The following is a 24,731-nucleotide window of genomic DNA, read 5'->3' on the forward strand; positions in this document are numbered from 1 at the left end:
TCTTAAATCAGGTTTCCCTATTGAAATGAATGGGGATGCTGTTAATCTGTTCTTGTGCCCCCCAAAAACAAACTTTTTTTTTTCTTTTTTTTTTTTAAATACATTTTTTTTAAATCATCCTCGAATCATACCGAAGTCTAGTACAATTCGGACAATTTTTTTCCTCAAAGAAAAATTCTTATAGGGTCCGATTGCTTCACTTTCAACTGATTGAGTGAAAAAAATCGTATTTTTACATTTTCTTAATTTTTGAAGTCAGGAATAATAGCAATAAATTTTTTTGGAATACATTATTTAAAAAAAACAACATTTTATTATTATTTTTTATTTTTTACATTATTCTAATAAGTACATTATTCTAATAAAAAATAATAATTTATCGGACCCGGACTTGGTAGCAAATATGCAAACTCAAGTGCTCTGCTAAGTGCAGTGTGAAAAGGGCTCTAGTTGTATTATAGCTAAACAGGAGGTTAGCTATAGCAGTGTTGGGGTATGAGTATGGTACATGAGATTTTAAAATATATTTTAAAAGTATATGTAAATTTTACTAAAAATATATATAATTTCATGAAATGAATTTTCAAAATAAATTTTATATTCAGTAAAAACCCAGTATTTGCCCCACATACCACAATGGTTTGACCCAACTTGTCATATGTCACCGAGTATTACCTGTCAATAACTTTATTTAAAATTCAGTCAATTATTTCTTCTAAACAGAGCTTTACTATGATCCCAAAAATGACACTTTATGTCGACAATATGTATGTGCACAAATCTTTATTTATGATTAAATTCTGTATTTATTCCTGTGTATATACAATCGGTTGTATTTAATTTTTTTTTATCAATCGGGCATGCTTTGCACAGGTTTAGGGGTACTTGGATGAAAACAAATATATTTCACAGGGGGTACATCACTGATAAAATGTTGAGAACCACTGAGCTACAGGCTGTAATAGTTACCACTATTGCTCCTGGTCAAAACTCTCTTTACTGGGTGTTCCGTGTCGGGTGCCCCCCAGGGAAGGGCGTAAAAAAAAGGGCTGGGGGGGGTACTGGCGTCCCGCACCTGCCACTTGCCACCCGACCCTCCTCTCCTCCCCCTACGTCTTTTACTACCCTTTGCGGAGGTGTTGACTTAAGAGGGTGGGCTGCTGTTGCTCCTGCTGCCGAGGAGGGACCGCGGGGGTGATTGAGAGAGTCGTTGTAGGGATTATAAAGGCGGGCAGGGGGCACGGTGGGGGGGGCTTGAGGTGAGGCGGAAGGGACTGGGCTCCCTCTCAGCCCATTAATTCAATTTGTGTCAGGGATCCGGAATGTGCTCAAATATCCCAGCAGCTGCTCCGTCTGACTGCGGAATGGTCAGATGAGACCCCTGCAACCACTCTTGCCGTGTCAACTAATCCTTGACGCTATTTATTTGTTTTATGTCGTTATATCTTTATATTTCGGTATTCAGTCGGAATAACTTTCGTCCGAGTCTATGCTTTATTTGTGTCCCAACTGTGACTAATAACTCAAAAGCCTAGTTGGACGAGTCTTTGCTATCATTTCTGACTCCAAGTGTTGCCAGAGAAATTTCCTCATCATTTTCCGCGTCTTCGTTCCGTCCTTCCCCAGAGGGAGCAAATTATCTGTGCGGACTCTATAGCTCCCTTCTACAACACAGCTGCTTCCAGCACTCGTACTTTGAACAAGTCCGACTGGGGAATTCGTCCAAATGAGCCCCAATCAGAAGGAGATGCGCTAGACTGACGTATTGCAACGTTTTATTTGCCCACATTATCTAATGCGGGTGGAGCTTGGCGTCAAAAGTTGGATGACCGTTTGGTGGATTAGTCATGAAAAAGGATACACAACGGCCACTGACTGGAAAGTCAGGAAAAAAAAGAACCCCTTACACCAGTTTCAGAGATCAGCATAAAATTGGGTAGACATGTTTATCATAACAGGGATCATGAAAAACTCTCAAGAACCCATGCATAAGTTCCATCAGCAAGTTGGCCATTTTGTTTTGGAACAGCCATTTTGGACAAAGCCTAGCGCAAGTGAAAAGTTTTAAAAATTAGCCCTTGACACCAGTTTCACTAATTGAGATGACAATAAGACAAAAAAGAAAAATCTCAAGAACTCATACCAGGAATTGAACAGGAAGTCGGCCATTTTGGTTTGAAGCAGCCATTTCAAGCAAATTCCGGGGCAAGTGGAATTGAAAAAAAAATTATCCCCCGACACCAGTTACACCCATCATCATGAAATTTGGTGAATATATCTATTATAGTACAACGCATGAAAAAGTCTCAAGAACCCATGCCGGGAATTGAACAGGAAGTCCGCCATTTTGTTTTGAAGGAGACAGTTCAAGTAAATTCTAGGGTGAAGTAGTAAGTTAGTAAAAATTAGCCCCTGAATCCAGTTTCACCGATCAACATAAAATTTGGTGTACATGTCTATCATGACACGATGCACGAAAAAGTCTCAAGAACCCATGTCGGTAATTGAACAGGAACTCGCCTATTTTGGTTTGAAGCAGCCATTTCAAGCAAATTCCACGGCGAGTGGAAAGTAAAAAAAAAATTAGCCCCCGAAACCAGTTTCACCAATTAATGTGAAATTTGGTGAACATGTCTATCATGGCACAACGCATGAAAAAGTCGCAAGAACCCATGCCGGCAATTGAACAGGAAGTCGGCCATTTTAGTTTGAAGCAGCCACTTCAAGCAAATTCCGGGGCGAGTAGTAAGTTAGAAAAAAATTAGCACCCCGACACCAGTTACACCCATCATCATGAAATTTGGTGAACATGTCTATTATAATACAATGCACGAAAAAGTCTCAAGAACCCATGCCAGAAATTGAACAGGAAGTCAGCCATTTTGGTTTGAATGAGCCATTTCAATTTCCAGGGTGAAATAGCAAGTTAAAAAAAAAAAAATTTAAATGAGCCCCTGACACCAGTTTCACTGATCAACATGAAATTTGCTGAACATGTCTATCACAAAACAAAGCACAAAACAGTCTCAAAGACTCATGCTGGGAATTGAACAGGAAGTCAGCCATTTTGGTTTAAAGCAGCCATTTCACGCAAATTCCTCGGCTATGGAAATGTATTTTGTATTCTATCAAAACTAAAACGAAATAATGTTTTGTGTGTCTTCCTGACAGGCTGCCAGCGTGATGCAGTGCTGGTACTTCTGGTTAGGTCTGCTCCTGGTGCCCACCGTCTGTTTACTCAAGGACTTCGTTTGGGCGGCGTAAGTAAACCGTACGAATACGATCGGCACACACACGCATGAATATTTTTTGAACCAATCACCGCGTTTGTTGTCAGGGTGCGTCGCTCCGTGAGGAAGACGCTTCTCGAGGAGGTGCAGGAGCTGGAGGCTCGCGCCGTGGACCCGGGTGCGGCGGTGCTGAGGGACGCCAGCGGACGCAGGTACCCGCATGGTTGCGGTCTTCCGCGTCATTTGCTTGACCGCATCAGGCCACCGTACACGTTATGCAAACCGATTCAGAGTAGGATACATGATGCCCCCCAAAAAATCACCATCATTTTCAAAGATAAGAAGCTGTTAGATTGTGGTGAGGATATCGATAATAGTGCACTTTGAATACATTTAGTATTAATGTATATTTTCATAGTTTCATTTAACACATGAACATATTTTGAATTTAAACCACGATGGAGCTGATCATCATCCATGAATCAGGAAATATTTTAATTTTTAATTATGTAGTGTTCAATTCTATGCTTTACTGTGTATTTTCTTTTAATTTATTAATATATATATATTTAGTAATTTCCTAATTTAGGTCATTGTATTTCTTTACATTTTCCATGTTAGCTTTATTTGATTTAAAAAAAAATAATTCTTGTGATGTTACTAGGGATGTTCGATACCACATTTTTTTTCAGACCGATACCAGTACTCACCTCCTGAGTAGTCACCGATACTGATACCAAGTACTGATACCACTAGGAAAAAAAAACGATAGATCATTTTAACGAATGACATATGTATCCCAGATAGCATTTTTCTGACAATTTCATGAAATTATTGGCAATGTACTATTCTTATTTGTAATTTCTAGTCGCGAATACCGATACCTTGAAAATATTGCCTTGTATGGGTCCAATATCAGTACTCGCCCATCCCTAGTTATTGTTTTCATTGTTTTTTTATTAATATTTTCAACAAATACATTTAGTGATAAGTCATTTTTTATGTTGTGCATCTTTTGTATTTGAACATTATTTGTGCTCCTTTTGATTTTATTATATGATGTTTATATTTTATTTTCCCCAATTATTATTTAATTTATTTTTATGCCTAAAATTGTAATGAGATTTTTATTTTAAAATCCCTTTATTTTCTTTAGACAGTATGTATTTGTATTAAGTTTCCTTTTAATTTGAGTATAGCCATAAAGTCAAGCATACAGGAACATGTAGTGAAAGACTTGAGTTCATTATAACTGTAATCATCAACATCATCATCATCATCAGAACCAAAGGCAAGGCCGAGGTCCCGTAGAGGCGGCACGGAGGTAGTAGCTCCCGCGTGTCAACTGTCCGGCTGTGTGAACTCTGACCTCTCATGACCTTTCACCCTCATTTATTTTTGCATGCTCATCGTTTCCATTTTTCCCCTCATTTTTTTTTTTTTGAAAAATTGAAACGCTCCATAGGTGGACCAATTTGACCTGCTGCACGGACCTGGTGTGTTGTCTTTAGATGAACTTTGTGGTGTGTCTGTGGTGTGTGTGTAGCGGTGCTAGAAAGTAAGCAAAGCGTTTGGCTCCGAAATCCCAAAGTGCGTCGTTAACACGTCGACGACGCGGATTGCTGCCGCACTTACACGTCAATTAGCGGCCCCGCCTTCAAATGGTGCCTTTATGCGGAGACAAGCCGCTTTCTATGAGCAGGCGGGTCCCCTCCCGCCTCCCTCCAGAGGCCCGACGTGCGCTTTCCTCAGGTCCGAAACGGGCGAGGAAGCTCGCCACTCATCATCCGGGATGAGAGGAGTTGCAGTATAGGCGACATATTGTAAGAAACAGCACATCTGTGTTTGTAGGTTGGGAAGAGATGTGGAAAGGTCGGAGGAGAATCCCCGAGGGTGAAGTTTGAAATGACGCGCATCCTTTATGTTTTTTATTCAACGGACATCATTTGCTTTGGCTGAAGGCTCGCTAGTTTCCTTCCCTTCATTTTAAAGGCTCACGTTACCAGGAAAGCTCTCTTGGTTTTTGCAATAGACATCTTTGCCACTTTAGAAGCATGTTTTAAAAAATAACGTTTTGCCGAATTGTGGATTTTACAGCGTCAGGGACAAAGTCTGATTCATCTTAACTTCTCATGTGCTTCTTGTTGAGGGTTTCAATACATTTTGAAAAAGGCACAATCTTCTGATTGGCTACAATTTGGAAGTGTAACAAGTAATCAACAACTCTTTTCATAATCGATGAATCGTTTAGAGATGTTAACTTGAAATTGTCCAAATCCAAATACAGTAAAAATATTTCCAAAATCAAAATCAGAAATTTTGCGCCCTCTTAAAATAATCGCCCAAGTCTTTTTTTTTTTTTTTAAAGATTATTCAGGAAACACACAAAAAGAAACCATTTGCATCATGAGGAGATGATTTAGGCAAAAAAAAAAAAAAAAAAAAAAAAAAAAAAAGAGATCAACATTTTTTGTCCATTTTAAGTCATCAGCAAGTAAACCAGTAACTGAATCATTATCAATTTGTGAATTTTGCACTCTCAATTTGAAAGAATATCCTGTTAAATCATTAAAATAATGGTTTTCGTTGTAACCCTCCTAGAAACGTATTTGAACAACAATTATCACATCACAACACCAAAATTCTTTTATAAAGGACATCAATAACAATACTCATTAATTCAAAAATAACCCTGGCCAATGGAGGATAAGTTGCAAAATATTTTCCCTGGTAATAAAATAAAATAAAAATGACCCACCTTTTTACCAAGATTTTTGTCACAAAACATGGGTTTGTGAACGCTAACCATTAGTTAGCTCGCAAGCTAACAGGCATCCGAGGCTCCTATTGGCTCGGCAAACAGACGGCGGGCTCGTCCGTGATGTCACCTCCTTGCTTGAGTACTTAAACAACAACACTGAGTTTGTGTGTAAATTGTGGTATCCAGGAAATATGTATTTGCCGGGTGTAGCAAATGCTAGCTTGCTAGCTAACTGCACTAGTGGTCAAAATGTATAACACACAATTGCGCCAAATGACTTTGTTTGAGATATTCATTCTTGGTTTTATTTTAGTTTTTAAGTGTATCTTTCAAGGATAAGTGGTTTAAAAAAAAAAAAAAAAGAAAAGCAATACTTTGAAGCTTGTAGGACTGAACTTTCACCGACTTTTGAGGTTACTCGATTGAACAGACATCATTTGCTTTGGCTAAAGACCTTTTCGTTTTCCCTAAACTTGAAAGGCGTCCCTTCCCAGGAAAACCTCCCTTGTTTTTAGGGCATAGAGCTCCATTCATCCGCATCATGGCGGACACGTTCGCGGCCCCAGCGGTGACTTGACGACGAGGCGTTCCAAGGGGGTGTTAATACGAGCGAGGCGCTTCGTTATTTTTGTTCGACGGGAGACGAGAGGAGCCGTGACGGCGTGTGGTCTTCGCACAGAGGGTCCAGTCTTCTTCTCTGAGAGTTGGGGGGGGGGGGGACCAAGGGGGGGGTTGCCCGAGCTGAGGTCCACTGTGGACGTCCTGTTTGACGAAAGATACGTTTCAACAACGCCGTATGGTTCGGTTTGGAATGCTAAACAGAAACGAAGGATTTTTAGGTGATCCTTCCTTAGGCTGGATTTATTTACACTGGATGGTTCAACAGAAACGTTTGCCAAATTTATTTGACCTATTCAGCACAAAGTCAGGTGCAACTTCCGATATGTATTATTTACATATGTTGTTCATGTTGAGGCTAGTTTCGCAAAAAAAAACTAAGAAAATGCATAGTGCATCTTTTGATTCTCACCGGACTGACATTTTAGTGACTTTAAATTCATTTTTTTTCCCCAAAAAAAATTCTTTGACAATTTCAGAATTGTAAGACATCAGAGGCAACTTCCGATGTAAACTACTTTCGCACGTTTTTCTTGTTGAAGCTAGTGTCTCAAATACGCTCAAGCAAAAGCGTAAGTACGCCAAGTTAATCATTTGATTTTCAGTGGAATGAAATTTTAGTGACTTAACTCATTTGCTCCCCAAAACGTATAAATGCGTTCTACTTTAACACATTCATTGCCAGACCAGCAAAAAAAATGCATCATTTGACGTCTTTTTCCGTCAATGGCAGTGAATGAGTTAAATATTACCATGCTCCCAAAGACGTATTTATACTTTTTTTTTTGTTTTATGCTAGAGCAGATAGAAGGCTTTGATGCAGCCTCTGAGCTGAAGAGAATGCTTCAAGCAATGGTAGTCATTGCAAAAACGGCCAGCAGGTGGCAGCAGAGTATAAGAGCTCAACTAGAGCCATGTTGAAAACAAGCTGATTTCCCCACAGTTCTAAGCAGATTTGTGAATAATGATGAGCTTAGCTATATTCTAATGCTGCAAAACGGAAACAGATAGAAACATACTTTATTTTTCCTGATGAAAGAAGAGACTCTAATCTTTGGTTTGGTAGCTTCCATGTTTTGATAGCAATAGTACACAATACTTCGTGGGCCTTGCAAAAATCAGTCAAAATCCAGTCTAACAGCGAAAAATGTGCCGGGAGTAAATGAGTTAATGACAAATTTATTTAAGAAATTCAGAAATGTGCGACGTCAGAAGCAACTTCCGATGTCATTTTTTTGTTGTTTCGCACCTAGTTCTTGTTGAGGCTAGTTTAGCAAAAAGCAAAAGAACAATCAAAGTAGTTAATCCTTTGATTATCGGAGGAATGACATTTTAGTGACTTTATGGACATTTATCCGAATTTTCTTTGAGAAATTCAGAATTGCACGATGTTAACGGCAACTTCTGATAGACCTGCTTGATTATGAAGGAAATAATCTTGATTGTTAATTTGGTAATAATTTATACCACGATTAGGACAATCATTTGTTTGTTTTTTTAGTACAACACAAGAAATATTGAAACATGTAAAAAAAAAAAAAAACTAATAATAATAAGACAAATGAAACACTATAATTATGCAACTTTCTTTTGGACCAAACAAGATTGATAAAATTAGTCATTTTTAAATGTAATAATAAAAAAGGTGCAAATATATAAATGTAAACAACTCAAAATCAGTATTAATAATCTTTTATTTTTGTTTGATTTTTTTAAAATTAAATTTTGATTAATTGCACAGTCCTAACTTCCGATTTATTTTTTCGCACGTTGTTTTTTGTTGCGCTAAAAAAACCAAACATTGAAAGTTATTGATTATCACTGGTATGACATTTCATTGACTTCCAGAGACATATTTACCAAATTCATTTGAGGAATTCAGAATTGTATGATATCTCGAGCAACTTCCGATAAATTAAAAAAAAAAAAAAAACATTTTTAGTTGCTGGTCCGTCGAAATGTCTGGTCTGCAGGGCTGGACTGGCCATCTGGCATACAGGGCAGATGCCTGATTGGCCGGTCTATGTGGTGCTATTCAATTATTATTTTACTCCATTTTACCCCGAGAGACCAGCCCACAATTTAGAATGAGCAGCCCGGCGTAAGTCAAAATGGCCGGTTATTTGTGCCAGTCCAGTCCTGCTGGTCCGTGTGCAAAAAAATGTTGCCGACTGCTATACACTGCTGAAAATGAGTCGACTTAAAAACAAATTGTGCTGTCATATTTGAACCCAAAAAAAAAAAGACGTCAACTCTCATTTTTGTGTCAGTTGCGGTCCTCAAGGACGCTCTTGTTGAACCGCCTCGTTGTGCGCCAAGCTGTCCGAGCTGCTTTCTGCAAAGCGTAAACAGAATAAATGTTGACCCAGTAGAGTCAATAGTTAGCGCTTAAGTGTGTGTGCCCCCCCCTACCCACCAACATCACCACCCTCGCCCCCTCCTTTTTTTTTTTATTTGGAAATGAAACATCTCCTTCCTGTCCTGTGGCGTCTCCCCGCAGTCTAAACGAACGTGCCCATCTGCTGACAAGAGTCTTTAGGAAGACGCCCTCCAGCATCGGACGCTCCAACTCGCTGCAGCAGCCCGTCACGCGTGAGTACCGAGCGCGTTTTTTTTTTTTTTTGCTGCCGGTGATCGGGCACAAATCGGTCCGCTAACTCTACCGACTTGGCCGTACCGCATGACCCCTCCCCCCCTGCCGCCATCTCCCCGCCCACAGACGGCTACGCCTTCTCCCAGGAGGAGCACGGCGTGGTGTCCCAATCGCAGGTGGTGCGCTCCTACGACACCACCCGCCAGCGGCCCAGCATCTGACCCACTGAACGGAAACCCCCCCACGCCCCCCGCCGCCAGATGTTGCCACGGCAACAGGACTCCAAGCGTATGGATTATTCCCCAAAAAAAAAAAAACGTAAACTGAGATTTTACACAAGCGCAAGTCAGAGACTGCTCGGAAAAGCCTGATTGGTGCGTTCCACTGTACCCGCCTGTGCATGTGTATGTCTGTGTGTCAACCCCCCCACTAACGCACCGCCCACCCCTCACAATTCAGTCATCACATGCCGACATCAGAAGGGAACAGGGAGGGTGGGGGTGCGCGGACGTCCAAATAAACACGCGCGGATGAATTCCTTTCCGAGCGCTGCCAAACACCACAGGGGATGCGACTGAGGCGGAACGCTCGGACCCCCGACCTCTTGCCCCCCTCCCCAAACAACTACTGGAGCATCCATCTTCCTTATCGCCTCACTTCCTATCTTGCCCATCTCCACTGCTCAACTTTTTTTTGTGTGTGTGTCTGTTTTTTGTACTCCAAAGTCCTAGAGAAGGAATGTTCTAGTATGGCAAGCCGTTTTCTTTATTCTATATCCTACTAGTGTGCTGAATTGTCACTTTACTAGTACGCTCTGTCCTCACTATTAAAACACTTTAACACACTAGGGCACACTAGTAGAATGACTTACGAGTGACACTTTTCCCACCACCTATAACTTTCCTCTGCACTAGTAGAACAAATAGGCTGTCTGCACTAGTAGAATGACTCTCAGTAGTGATCTTCACTACTGCCTTTTACTATTGTATGGCATTTCTATGCACTAGTAGAATGATGAGCGCACACTAGTACTATAAAGTTTCACTAGTGTAGAATGACCAAGGCACACTAGTAGAATGACAATGGTACACTTGTAGAATTACTAGGGTGCATTAATAGAGCAACTGACATGCACTAGTAGGACGACTAAGGCGCACAAGTAAAATGATTAAAACACACTAATAGAATGACTAAGGCAGGGTACTAGAATTGCTAAAGTGCACTAGTAGAATGATTAAAGTGCACTAGTAGCCCAACTAAGGCGTAGGAGTAGGATTGCTAGGGTGCTCTAGTAGCACAACTAATGCGCACTGGTAAAATAACTAGTGTTGTTCCGATACAGATACTGGTATCGGCAGCGGTGCCGATACTGCATTAAAACAGTGGTATCGGTATTGGTGAGTACTAACAAGTAACATGCCGATACCAACACTAATATAGGATTTTGGATACAGCATCTTGTGTCTTGCTCGTGCACGACATTCACTGATATGTGACATGTTCACTGCATGCCGATCTATGATATGCTCTGAACCAATGGCAGGACAGCTTTTTCATGTTGAGGGAATTAAAAAACCTTAGGTATTGATATCGGCCGATACTGCAAAGCTAGGTATCGGAATTGGTATCGGGGGCCAAAAAACGGTATCGGAACAGCACTAAGAATAACTAAGGCACACTATTGGAATGACTAAGGACATACAAGTAGAACAACAAGGGCGCGCTAGTGTGACTGACTCACTTTTCGTGTATTTTCCACTACTGCCTTCCACTATATGACATTTCTGCACACAGATGTCAACTAGTTTTGCCTCACAAGTAACATGTAGTTCTACTAATGTGCTGAATTGTCTTACTGGTGAGAACAGAGTGCGCTGTGGTATACAGACAATTCAATGCACTAGTAGGATATTGAATAAATGCTGAAACGGCGATCCACGGAACGAGCGCTAGTATGCATCCAAAACAATAAGAAGGGATTTTTTTTTTTTTTTTTGCTGGTTGTGTATTTTGTTTGTCTTTTTGTTCATTTCTTTGTGAATGTGTCGTCTTGTTGTGTGGACGGCGCCCTGTTTCAGGAATGCGACGATGACGGCTTGTAGAGAGTGGACGGATTGTCCCGTCCGTCCGTCCGTCCGACCGACCGAGTCCTAATCATTAAATCGAATCAATCCCAAAACGCGTCTGCTGCAGCTGATTTGTTTGTAAGAAGCTTCTTATTATTATTGGTCCCAGAGAAGTCACGCGATTGGCCGCCTTTCACAATCGCCGTTTTGTGCGAGTGTCTGCTCCGTTCTCGTGTGATCACTTAGTTGATATTTATGTGCGGAAAGTGGAAAATTTGGGGCAAAAATAATGTTTTGTTACACAACGCGGTCAGATTTAGGAAAACATTTTCCTTAATTGAGGAGTTTCAGGGTCTTGCTAGACTAAAACTTAAAAACAAAAAGCTTATTTAATTTTTTAAATTAAAATGTATAATGAATATTTTTAAATGATTGGCTCTTGCATTTGTTTTTATACTCACATGGTATTATTGCCGTAAATCTTTTTTTTTTTTTGTAAACATTTTGAGGGAAATCAAATCTTATAGGAAGTAAAAATTCCCTTGTCATCATAACAGCTGATTTATCTCCTCTTTAAAAAAATATATATTTTAATTAAAATGAATATTTAGACATAAAAAAAAGCACATTTTTGGAATCATTGTTGCTAAAAAAAAATTTAATTAATTAATTTATTTATTTTAAATTAAGAATTTTCCTTGGAAAATGATAATCATTTCTAGTGTCAAACTCGCCATCATTGCCATCATAAAACTTGAAAAGGAGCAGCTGATATACCATTTAAAAAGAAAATAATATATTTTATGTTCAAAACTAGTAATTACAAACAGTTGAGTTGAATTAAAATTGCATTTTTTTGACCTTTTAAAAATTAAAAAATGCCTTTTTTTCCCATATGTAGAACAAAATTTCCCTTGGGATTTAGAACAAATAATTTCGAATGAAAAGTCTTGCCATCATAAAACTTAAAGACTAACTCTTTTCTTTATTTTTGCTGGGGTTTTTTAAACCCTTTTTATAACATTCTAATAATTTCTAAAAAAAATAAATAAATAAATAAATAAAATAAAATAAAAATAAAAAAAAATTAAAAAAAATCATTTTCTTTTTTAATTGTTGAAACTACTTTCCTATAGGAAATAATAAAACGGTCCCCATCATGAAACAAATGACATTTAAATGTATGAGTTATATTTTTTCATCAGTTTTTCCCTACAGGAAATAATCAAACTAATAATAGTTTTTAAAGTTGTGTTTTCATTTTGAAAATGTAAATATTTTAAAATTTATCATTAATAATTTTAAATTGTTGGAAATCAGAGAAAGAAACATTTTCTTGGTCACAGCGTCTCAAATTATAATTTTTTTTTGTTCTGACAGACGTTCTTAATTGTAACCCTAATATACGTCTATATAGAGCAACAAAAACATGATGTGTCACCATTTTGTACTGACATGTGCACCTCAATAGATTTGATTTCCTGTTGTATGGTTCTTGTCCACTCCTTCCCCGAGCTTTTGGGTGTCAAATTTATGCAGACCTTTAAAATGAATGACAAATGCTTCCCTCCCAATCTCTGGTGTCCAAGTGGAGATGCCTTTCCCGCCCACCTTCCTGGACTTGCAGCTGCTGCAATATGGAGAATCCATCCACTCCCGGAGCTACTTAACTGTAAGTACGCTTCCCTGCCAAAATTGCACCTCCTCCTCCTGGTTCTTCTCCGTCCCGCCGGACGCTTCTGATGATGTGATGGCAATTTGTTCCAGCGTCCGCTGTGGGCGGTCGGGACGTCTGCCAATGTGTCGTTGCGAGGGGATTAAGGATATGACAACAAAAAAAAAATGGTGAACACGCTATTGGCACTTGTTGAGCTGAGAGCCAGGGTGGGCAACCTACAGGCCGGTGGGCTCGAGTAGGAGATGGTGCGCCAACTCTCATGATTTTAAAGGATTTTTATATAATTATGTGTAATATAATTAATAATTTGCAATAAACTGCTGAAAAGTATCCAAAAAGACTTTTTTTTTAAAAGGGTGTGCATAGAGGAAGGGGTGCGCCATCTTGTTGGGATGTTGAAAGTGATGAATAATTTAAGATGTTTTTGAGAAACTACTCAAAAAATATCCAAGTTTTTATTTTTATTTTATTTTTATTTTTTGGTAATACATTTTTTTAAGGGGTGTGTGTAGGGCAGAGGTGGTGCGCCAGCTCCGTTGAGCTCTTCAAGGAATAATATGACTTTAAAAGTTTGGAATAGACTGCTCTCAAAGTGTTTTGGCTTTTCAATTTTTTTTATTTTTATTTAGGTGTAGTACATGGTGGCGGGGGTGCACCAACTTTTTTGGGATGTTGAAGTTTGTGGGTGACTTAAAAAATTTGGATTAGAGTATGCTAAAAGTGTGTGAAATGTTTTTTGTCTTTTTTTTTTTCCAGGAGGTATGAATCGTAGAGGGGGTGCGCCAACTCAAACATGTCAAACAAGGTTAATAGCTTAAAAATTACAAAGGACTGCTCTAAATCTTTTGCTGAGAGTAAGTTTGTGGTAGGGGGTGCGTCAAATCCGTTGTAGAAATACTTCTCTGAAAGTTTCCAAAAGGCTTTTGAATTTTTCGTCGTGTGTATGTGATAAAAGAGGTGTGCTAACACTTACAGGATGTTGAAAGGGGTGCGTTACTTAAAAGGTTGTGACAAGCTGCCCTAAAGTATCCAAGATTCTTTGATTTTTTTATTTTTTATTTTTTTTTGGTGTCTAGCTGATAGGTGGTGCGCCAACTCTGTTGAGATGCTAAAGGGGGTGCGTGGCTTTAAACTTTGTGAAATGCTTCTCTAAAAGTATTGGGGGAAAAAAAAGCTTTTGGTTTGACTTTTTGAGTGATTTTGGAGTAAGGGGGTGCGCCAAGTAGTGCAGATAATGGTTTCTCTAAAAGTATCCAAAATTCTTTTTTTCGTGTATTTTGATTGAAGTAAGCAAACAAGATGCCATAGCTCCCTGAAAATGACTTTTTATTTTGATCCATGTTGTTGAGATAAAAAAAAAAAATGGCACTAGTGCACCACCAACGACACAAGCTGTTTTGCTGCAGATTATTCCGAGCGACTGCACATTCCTGCATTTTGAAGGCAACGGGCGACTGCTTGTTTTCTCGCCACACGCACTGAACTGTGCGAGTGTTAAATCCAGTAACCCAGCTCACGGGAGGAGGGGGGTACGCGGGCGGGGGGGGGTATCGTCTTCAAAGCGCCGCCTCGCCGTCCTTTGGGTGACGTCGGCGCTTTCTCACGCCGGGGCGGCGTCGGCGGGGGGGGGGGGGGGGAACCAGTCTGGAGCGTCACGGTCGGCGCGCCACGCTCACTTCATTAGCGTCGAAATAGTCTGCAGGGAGACCGTCTGCGCTTGCCATCACGCACCTTTACGCACCGCGCACCATAAATCACCGCGGTCATCACCGGTACAAACACACAAATCTTTCATACGTGCAGGTATTTTGCAGCCCACGTTTGTAAGCTGAGCTCGGCTTATTCGCGCACCGGAACTCGCTTTCAGGTGGAGCTTGACGGGTCGTCACACCGTCACCGGAGGGTATTTCTGATCGCTGGCGACACTGGAGCCCCCGGCTTGAGGGGGAGGGCACGGGGACTGAAGGGGTCTATACCCGCCTTGGGCGGGGTCCAAAAAAGCGGGGGACACCGGATGGGCGTAGCCGATATACTGCGGGTGCAGGAACTGCCCCTGGTGGGGCATGATCTGCGTGGCCTGCTGGCAGTTGAGGACCGAGAAGTTGGTGGGCATGTTGACGAAGACGCTGGCGTCGGGCGGCAGGCAGCAGGAAGCCTGCGTCCGCATCACGGCGGCGGCGGCCGGGCGGGGGTTGGCGGGCGGGGCCGACGAGCTGGACGAGGTGGCCGTGCTGGACTGTCGCGACGACGAGCCCCTGGAGGTGCCGGCGCTGGACGTCATGGGGATGGTCTCCAGGAGGCGGCCCCCGGTGGCCGACGACGACGCAGACGACGCCGGCTCCTGTTTGGGGCGCAGGCAGCGGCAGCAGCACATGGCCACCACCGAGCCCACCAGGATGAAGGCCACGAACACGGAGCCCACGATGAGGAAGGGGACGTAGATGGGAACTGTGAGAGGGAGACCACAACGTTAGGTAAGAAGCCCACAACGTCTCAACTTCCTGTTTGTCTTGACAGGTGAGTGCTGATTGGCTGAGGCGAGGACACAAAGCGCTTGGAGCGAAAAGTGCGGCGGGATTTGCTCCCCGGGGAGCCCGAGACGCTCATTAGTACGTCTCCATTTTGTTTTGATCTCGTCTAATCCTCAGTGTCCCGCTGTGTCCCCTGTACTTCGTGTTATTGGGTACTTTGTCACGGTGTGTAGTGGTATGTGGGTCATTTTCACATCATTTGGTCGCTAACAGTAAATGTACTTCAATGAGTTTCATTTTCAAAGTCAATATTGCTGATATGAGTATTTGAATTCTTGACAGTATCATTGAAATGGTAAATATTAGGGCGGTTAAAAAATTTTAATCGCATAACCTCAGTAGTTATTAATCGCCAATTTTACATCTGTTTTAAATGTACAATTTTTTTCCAAGTTTCATACTCGTTAACATAAAAGTGGAAAAACTAATAGAAATATGGCTGCATCTTTCAGTCATTTATAAGTAATTTCATAATTCATAAAATTGAGTTAAACATTAACTAATTTGCTCCCAAAAACGTATAAATATGTTCTATTTTAAATATTTTAAGTGTCCCAAAGACGTATTTACATGTTTTCTTTAAATGATTTTTTATTTTTATTTTTTTAATGCTAGTGCATACAGAATGATTGAAGAAATGGTAGTTATTACACAAACAGCAAGCAGGTGGCAGCAGAGTAAAGGAGATCAACCAGTGCCATATTGAAAAAAAGTTCAATTGCTCACAATACTAAATAAATTTGTGAATAATGATTACATTTAGCTACATTTTAATGCTAATTGCTGCAAACGGAAACAGATAGGAATAGACTTTTTTTTTTTGATGAAAGAAGAGACTAATCGTTTTTTGGTAGGTTCCATGTTTTTATTGCAAAAGAACACAATATTCTGTGGGCCTTGCAAAATCAGTCAAAATCCAGTAAAACAGCCTGGAGCGAAGGGGATTGCTCCAGTGAAAATGGCTGGGAGTGAATGAGTTAAAAAGATGTACAGTACTGTAAAAAATATATATATGTGATAGTTGTGTTGCAGTCATTTTTATGCCACTAGATGGCATAATTGGATTTGTAAGATGGTGACAGCTTAGCTATCTAATCTTTAACACGTAATTCTGCACAATTTTAGAATTTTAAAATACAACTTGACCCCAGTGTCCACAAATATATGCATTATTATTAAATTTATTACTGCTAAAAAGTTTGATGTGGGCGTGGCTGCTGCGTTGCGACTGGAATTCTCCCAGTACAGGTTTCCTAAGTCACGGGAAGTCATTAATGGTGCGTTTAAAAAAAAAATAAAAAAAATGTGGTGTTAAAGGAACTTAAAATTAACTCAAAATTAACACACTCATTTTGACACCCCTAGTAAATATCTAATTGTTGTTCACAAGTCATATTTGTCACACTTCCAAAGCCCAAATGTCTTTTGTTGTGTCCCAATGAATTACATTTCATTTATATTTTATTTTATTTATTTTTTTTATGCATAGGATTTTTTTCCCTATTGATTCAAAAGCCTTCAAATATCTGTTTTGATCGGCCATGACTGACCACTCCCACTGCGGCGCAGCCTCTCGTTTTAAGCATCAACCTCTTCAAAAGTTCAACAGAGCTGGCGCACACCCTAACAAAGCCTTTTGGGTACTTTTAAAGGGGTCTTTCCCAAATTCTTGTAACCGTCCCTTTGGATTTGGACCCACCCTATCCGCCGTAAACACCGTGAAGAAACAAGCCAACAGAAACCCTTTCCGAGCTGCCTTTCCCAAACTTTTGAAACTACGCAGTGCACCCGGTTCAACATCCTGACAGTTGGCGCGCCGCCATCGACACTGAACAGCCTAAAAAAAATGCCAAAGGGGTTAGCATACTTTTAAAGCAGTCTTTATAAAAGTCCAAACAAATCTTTTGGCGATGTGTACCTAATGAAGTGGCCAGCGAGTGCAAGCCAGGTATTTGTGTGTGTGTGGGGGGGGTTGACATTCTTGAGCCAGTTATTCCTGGCTGGACTTTGCAGCGCTTGGCTTGTGCTTAAAGAAAAGAAGGCATTCAGCGTTCAATGATTTAATGAAAATCAAAGAAGCGAGCCCGTCTCGTCTGGCTGACTTTTATATCCAAAAGAGCAACTGGAGAGAACGGGCCACCTTTGCCTGTTATACTGCAAATAAGACCAGTGGACAGTTCTTGCATTACAAAATTGGGTTACTGTCGCTTTATTATTTGCTTTGTTTGTTGTGAAAGCAGTTGGCAAAGCAACAGAAAGGAGAAGATGCAAAAAATAGAAGAAGAGGACATGCATAAAGAAAGCATGGGCGTGCTTTGGTGGGGCATCACCACTCTTGTCAAAATATTTTTTGGGGGGGCATTAAAAAAAAAGAAGCCGGTTCGCTTTGGGCATTTAGCAAGCACATTGATAACTATCATTTTCATTAAATTTTTGTCTATTTTTAGGATCTTCTTTCTATTTTTACAAATTTGGTTTTCACTTTTTGTGTAATATTTTTGTATTTTTCATGCAGTAATTGTTTTTTCTATTAAATTTTTTTTTAATCTTGTTACATGTATTTTTTTATCTATAGTTTCTAGCTCTAATTTTGACGCTACTGTACTTTTTTTTTTGTTTTTTGTTTTTACTTGTTTTCCCAAATATTTTTTTGTGGTTTCACACACAGGTTTATTTATTTATTTATTTGTATTTCTGTATTGTTTATATTAATATATTTTAGTGTATATTTTCTCATATTTTAATCACCTTTAAACAAATTTTTGGCATATTTGGGTTTTTAATGCAGCAATTATTTGTTTTATTCTTTATTTTTTTGGATGGGTTGTCTTTTTTTTTCCCCCAAGTAATATATCTTTTATGTAATATTTTTGTACATGCTTAACTTTCTGCATTAGTCTGAAATGTTTGTTTTTTTTACCACCATTTGTGTATTTTAGATTTTTAATGTATTTTTTTTGCCTAATATTTTCATGTATTAAAAAAAAAAGAGGATATTTTTATTATGAAATCTTTCTTATATTTCTTATTTCTGTACTTATTATTATTATTATTCTTATATTATTTATTTATTGAATTTATATATATATATATATATATATATATATATATATATATATATATATATATATATATATATAGAGAGAGAGAGAGAGAGAGACATATAGCGTGAAAATCTGCGATTGGCTGGCAACCAGTCTAGAGTGTACCCCGCCTACTGCCCATAGCCAGCTGAGATAGGCTCCAGCACCCCCCGCGACCCTTGTGTAGTGTAATGTAGTTGCTTATCTTGCAAAGTATCACAATCTTAGAATGGGAAACATTTACATTACATATGGCTTGATTTTCGTGCTGTATCATTTCCAGTGTGTGCGATCAAAACAGTAACGTCCAGTGTTACGTCACAAGCGATTTTCTTGCGTTTTATCGTTCCTTCCCCGCGGGGTCGGCGGTTATGTTCCATTCTGCGGGAGTGTTACAGGGCGTAACATGGAGACCGAGGCGACTAGCTCCAATTACCTTTTGTCTGCAGTCTTTTTTTGTTTTTTTTTCCTCTCAATGCCCATCAAAAGCAGAGCGGTATTAACACAGATTACAGCATGCGAGGCTTCGGACTTAAAAAGTAGAGATGAAGAGGAGGAGGAGGGCAGGTGACACCAAAGCCAGAAGTGAGGTGTCAACTTCTAGCAAATCTCACCTGACACTTCTCTCCTAATAAACAGCTTCTCACAGGAACTTTTGTATAAGTCTGTTATGGCTACACATATAGGGGTAATGTCCCTTGGGTGTGGGGGGGCATACGGGGGCTGTTGGGGGGGTCAGTGCCCTTTTTTTTTTCCTGTACTTATATGGGCGTCAAGCGTCCTGTTTTCTCCCATGCTAACCCGACCAAGTTGTATTCTTTATCAGGGTTTCGTATTTTTGTTTTCATAATGTCAAGTCCTTTCGCTGAGTTAGCGTGAGTGCTAAAAGCCGCTTGCGAAACTGACACCTGACAGAGAAGTTTTATGACTCCAACATGTAGTACGATCTATACTATCCAAGGCAGGTTTTTTAGAACAGGATGTGTACTTGGCAGGAAAATAATTTCACTTTTTACCGCCAAAAGTAGGCCCTTTGCTTTAAAATTAGCATGTTAGCATAACAAAAGTACTTTTTTTCCTCGTGTCGATTTGAATTTGATTAATTGTCCTGTCCTAAATTGCCCTAATGCAAACTTCTTTTATTACAAAAGATGCATTAGCATGCGAGTATCACCTCACCGCGTACTCCATCCATCAGTGCACATAAAGGTAAGCCTCCTAATCTGTAAATCTGAACGCTTTGGGCTGGACTAACCACCTACAGATGCCTGAACCATGAGGGAGATTTTCCACCACTTTATAAGATTAAAATTCACGTCACAGCTGATAAACGAAGGAGCGCTAAGTCTTTTCAAATGTCTACAACTGAGATATAAAAAAAAAAATGGTTTGCAAATGTAATTTTTCCACACCTGTCGCCGATCCGCTTTTGGGAACACGGGCGGCTCGAACCCGCGCCCTGCGGGCATTCTCCCGTTGCCTGAACGCCACATGTTTTTCTCCATGGCGGAGCACATTAATAACATCCTGCCTGTTAGTCATCAAAGCCGCTCTGTGTATTCCTTGCCTTGAGTGATTAATGGCCTGTAAAGCATAGGAAAATGGATAAAATGCAACTGAGCCTTGTACGAAGTGAGGAAGGGGGGTGGGGGGGTAAAAATGTAAGGTTGGCTGGAAGCCAGTGGAGTTCCTGCAGTGATCACAAATGAGGGTCAAATAAAAAGCTGGACAAGTCGCGCTCTTCTTCAGAATATGACCGCCATTTTGATTACATTATCAGGGGTGCACATGAAAGAAGATTTCTTTCCTCCTGGACTTTTTGATGAAAATAAAAATACAAAAGTATTTTGGTCTATTGGGTGATGAATATTTTCACCCGGGTGAACGCACTTTTGGGGCATATGCTCCAGTTGAATGTTGTCCACCCTGTCATCGTGAAAGAACAGTTGATACAAAGGCCTTCACGAAATTCAAACTGTGTGTAAACATCACAGTCAGCTTGTGAGCTGAATCATGTTGCAAAGTGAAGGGCCACCAAAAAAGTCCACCCTGTCATAATGAAATATCAACTGATATGATATAATACAACATATGAGAAATTCAAAATCTATTCATTCAAACACTACAGTACAATTAGCTTAACTAAATGTCCACCCTGTCAGTACACTCAATGATTTTGCTGTTTACATGCACATTGTCTGCTTGCAGTTAATGAAAAAGAAAAGGCGAGAGCTATACATCTACTTAAAACAAATGTCCACCCTGTCATAGTGAATTAGCAACTGATGTCAAACCATTCAAATTTTTATTAAAACTGTGAAGTTAGCTTGCAAACTGTTGCCAGGAAAAGGTCCACCATGCGCTCAATAAATACTATACCATACTATGCCAAAAAAAAATGTCCACCCTGTCATCGTCCACCTTTTCAGTAAATTGACAAATGTTGTTGTTTACACCCAGCGGTATATTATATGCTTGCAATTAATTTATTGAAACAGGGTGAGAGCTTAAACAATATTCATTTCTAACAGCATAACATCTGCTTAAAACAAATGTCCACCCTGTCATGATGACATTTCAACTGATATAAACCTTCCAGAATTTCAAATTATATTTATTAGAACAGTATAGCTTGCTAACTGTTGCAGAGTTAAGGCCCAGATCCACAATGTACTCACCAAATGCTAAAATTAGCCAAAAATGTTCACCTTGTCAGTGTCCACCCTGTCAGCAAGCTCACAGATTTTATATTTCTAACCTGAAAAACATCTACCAATGTGATATTTTAATTGAAAGTCAACTATGTATTACTACATGGAGACTTTCAAGGGACTCTAGGACAGCTGTTTACATTTAATATAAAATCTGTGTTGTTTATAGTGACTATCTCAACATATTAATAACCACTTACCTTTAATTTGTTTTAACTAAGCCTTACATAATGTTAAATGTCACCTTGGCTGAGAGCGAATCTCTGAACAGCACATGACGGGCTTAAAAATTGGGAGGATACCAAAATGAAAGATGACTTGAGAAGGTGCGTATGTTTTAACGGGTGGAGCTGTCAGCACCTTTCAGCTGAGCGACTGTCCACGCTTCAAGTCCCGACTTGATTCCGGCAGCGCCCGACAAACGCTATTCTATTTTTAAAAGTGCACTTTAGGACCATTTGGGAGCCCCATGTAGCTGTCCACCCCCCGAGTCTGCTGTGCAGCTGTTGCTGCCAACCTGCCGGCAGCTGATGCGCCTCTCAACAAGGACGTACTGTACACATCACGGACCGCTTCATGGGAGGAAAGTGGAACCGTGTAATCACTCCAAATCCAATCTTAAGACCTCGTGAGAGTGAGCCAGTATAATCCCAGTTCAGATGTATATCGATACAACACATCCAGATGGCTTTTCAAAATGGTCTGCAAATTTTTTGACGTGGTTTTACTCCTTTTTGCATCTTTGATTTTTATTGAGTACTGTCTGCCGGCGCGGAATTTTTAGGTTGTGTGATAGAAAAGGTGCGCCAGCTCTGTCAGGGTATTGAATGGGTGCATGGCTGAAAAAGTTTGTCTTTTAAGTAGGGGTGTGCCAAAAAATCGATTCATAAAAGAATCGAAATTCTCATTTATTAATCGAATCGAATCGTTATTAACTCATTCACTCCCAACCACTTAAGTGTTTTCCTGGATTTTGACTGATTTTTCAAGGCCCGCGAAATATTATGTTGCATTACTATAAAAATATGGTAGATACCAAAAGAGAGATTCGAGTCTCTTCTTTTATCAGGGAAAAAAAGTACATTCCTATCTGTTTCCGCTGTGCAGCAATTAGCAATAGAACATAGCTAAGTTTCGTCGTTTTTCACAATTCTGCTTAGAACTGTGGGAAAACTGTGGTAGTTTTAATATGGCCTGGTTGATCTCTTATACTCTGCTGCCACTCAACCATTTTCTGCAGTAGAGAGACTGCATCAAAGCCTTCTCTATGCTCTGGCATAAAAAAAAAAAAAAAGAGTATAAATACGTCTTTGGGGCACTTAAAACATTTAAAATATGACGTATTTATACGTTTTTGGGAGCTAATGAGTTAATATCCAAAAATCGATTTTATTTAAATTAGAAATGAAGAAGAAGGGGAAAAGGCAGTTATACCCCACATGCTGTTTTTGTGGAAAAAGGCACTTACAATACAAAATTAATAAATGTTGTTTTTAAAAAAAAAAAAAAAAAGACACTTTAATATCTATTTGTCATTTTGTATTGCAAAGCAGGCTGGAGTCCATCATGACAATGTTGTGCATATCTGTAAATTGAAGCAGAAATCATTTGTCAATCAAAAAATTTTGAATCGAAAATCGATTCTGCATCGAATCGTAGACCCAAAAATCGTAATCGAATCGAATCGTGAGACAAAGATTCCCAGTCCTACTTTTAAGTAGACAATAAGGTTTTTTTTTTGGGTTTTTTTTTTTTTTTTTTTTTTTTTTTTTTTTTTTTTTTTGTAAGGGTGTGTAAAGGGGATAGGGGGGGTGCGCCAACTCTTTCAGAATGTTACAGGGAGTACATGGCTTAAAAAGTTTGTGAAATCCTGTTCTAAAAGTATTCAAAGGCCTTTGTATTATCTACTTTCAAGGGTGTATGTGGAGGGTAAGTGGTGCACCAACTTTGTCGGGATGTTAAAGGGGGTGCGTGGCGTAAACAGTTTGTAAAAAAACTGCGCTTTGAGTAACCAGATTTGGTAGATACACTTCTAAAAGTCTTTAATTTGACTTTTTAGTGTCCATCTGGAGGGTAGCGGGGGTGCGTCAACTTTGTTGGAACATTGCTGGGGGTGCGTGGTTGAAAAAAATTTGGAAAACTGCCCTCTCAGTATCCAAAAAGCTTTAATTTTTTTTTATTTTTTTTTTATTTGGGGGTGCGCCTACATTGTCGGGAGATTGTGGCGTAATAGCGCCAAGAAGGTTTTGTTTTGATGTCTTGAAGGTGCAAAGAAAAATTGTAACTGATTACTTGCAGTGACAAGTAATGTGTCATGGATTACATTTTATAAATTACTTTCTATTTCTAAACTCTTTTTTTTTTTTTTTTCAGCACTGATTTCCTTTCCCTGTGATGAATAATACCCGAGCACACACGCTCGTTACCTGCACCGGAGTCCTTCGTCTCCTTGTCCTCGCTGCCGGGTTCCAGGGCCCGCCTGTCGTTGTCGCAGCTGCCCTGATCCAGCCGCGCGTCCGTGCTGGAGCAGCAGTACCGCAGCTCGCACTTCCCACAGCAAATGATGGCGTCCACGCCGTCTATCTTCTCCGGGCATTGGAAGCCGTCCTTCCACGCTCCCTGGGCGTCGTGCCATCCATGGCAGTACTCCCCGCTGGCCTGCACGTCGATGGTGACCAGGAGGAGGGTCACGACCACGGCGGCCGGGAGCCCCTCGGTCCACATCCTGCGGGCGACAGAAAGAAAGGCCCGCCGCTAGGATTCACTATGAGGGGAGCTGTGGGACTTAAGAAAAGGAGTGATGCGCAACTTCGGTGCTGGCATTTGTTTGAGAATTCCTGTGCGGTAATTGCGTCTCCAAAAAATGACTCCACGCGTTTATCCTCCCAGGATCAAGTTTGGTCTCCAGGTGCGAGTTTTCTCAAGTCACGCGTTAAATCCAGTCTGGGGGAAAAGTAGAGGAGTCTCCAATGTCCTCCCGTGTGGTCCTGCGACCGGCTGTTCCAAACGTGAGTGGTGCGCTTCGCATGTTGCTGGGGCGTCCCGACGAGAACAGAGCACAAGTGAAGCCCAGGCCAAGTCCTGCGGGGTCACTTCAAGCTGATGCGCTCGGGACGTCCTACTTTGCGTCACAAGTGGGGCGTGGAGAAAGTTTGGGATGACAACTGACCAGGTAAAATTGCACCAGTCAACTCTTATTAACGGATTACGCCCTATAAAAGTTCCTGTAATTGTTTTATGAATAGATTACATTTTGAACATAAATATTAAAATAATGACACTGTCTGCATTCGTTACTTGTGTAACTTTTCGAAGTACGTTGGCTCACGTCAGGGAAGTTTCAAATGAATTGTAACATCGCCATCTAGTGCACGAATGTGCACATTTCACTTCGAATCATTATTTGAATCGAAATGTTTTATAAAAGGCGTTTTCACTATTAAATGTGTTTCGGTAGTAA

General features: G+C 40.2%; 2 protein-coding genes across 12 annotated transcripts in view; one reads left to right on the forward strand and one right to left on the reverse strand.

Annotated features, from left to right (window-relative positions):
* Positions 1 to 11,381, forward strand: part of atp8a2 (ATPase phospholipid transporting 8A2) — a 59,778-nt gene extending 48,397 nt beyond the window's left edge. For 10 of the 11 annotated variants that reach the window (XM_077509329.1, XM_077509330.1, XM_077509333.1 and 7 more), the window contains 4 exons: positions 3,172 to 3,260; positions 3,338 to 3,442; positions 9,110 to 9,201; positions 9,329 to 11,381. In XM_077509329.1, coding sequence (XP_077365455.1) covers positions 3,172 to 3,260; positions 3,338 to 3,442; positions 9,110 to 9,201; positions 9,329 to 9,423 — 381 coding nt within the window. In that variant the 3' untranslated portion in view covers positions 9,424 to 11,381. Of the gene's footprint in view, positions 1 to 3,171; positions 3,261 to 3,337; positions 3,443 to 4,695; positions 4,727 to 9,109; positions 9,202 to 9,328 lie in introns of all 11 variants that reach the window. The other variant, XR_013280959.1, reaches the window with a different exon arrangement.
* Positions 11,382 to 14,264: 2,883 nt separating this feature from the next.
* shisa2b (shisa family member 2b) lies at positions 14,265 to 24,432 on the reverse strand. The gene is made up of 2 exons (XM_077509408.1): positions 23,698 to 24,432; positions 14,265 to 15,394 (listed from the first exon to the last, which is right to left on the reverse strand). Exons 1-2 carry the CDS (start codon positions 23,993 to 23,995, stop codon positions 14,832 to 14,834), a joined length of 861 nt encoding a protein of 286 aa, XP_077365534.1. The 5' UTR covers positions 23,996 to 24,432; the 3' UTR covers positions 14,265 to 14,831.
* Positions 24,433 to 24,731: the final 299 nt, after the last annotated feature.

Source organism: Festucalex cinctus, chromosome 20 (genome assembly GCF_051991245.1).
Source record: "Festucalex cinctus isolate MCC-2025b chromosome 20, RoL_Fcin_1.0, whole genome shotgun sequence".
Lineage (NCBI taxonomy): Eukaryota > Metazoa > Chordata > Actinopteri > Syngnathiformes > Syngnathidae > Festucalex > Festucalex cinctus.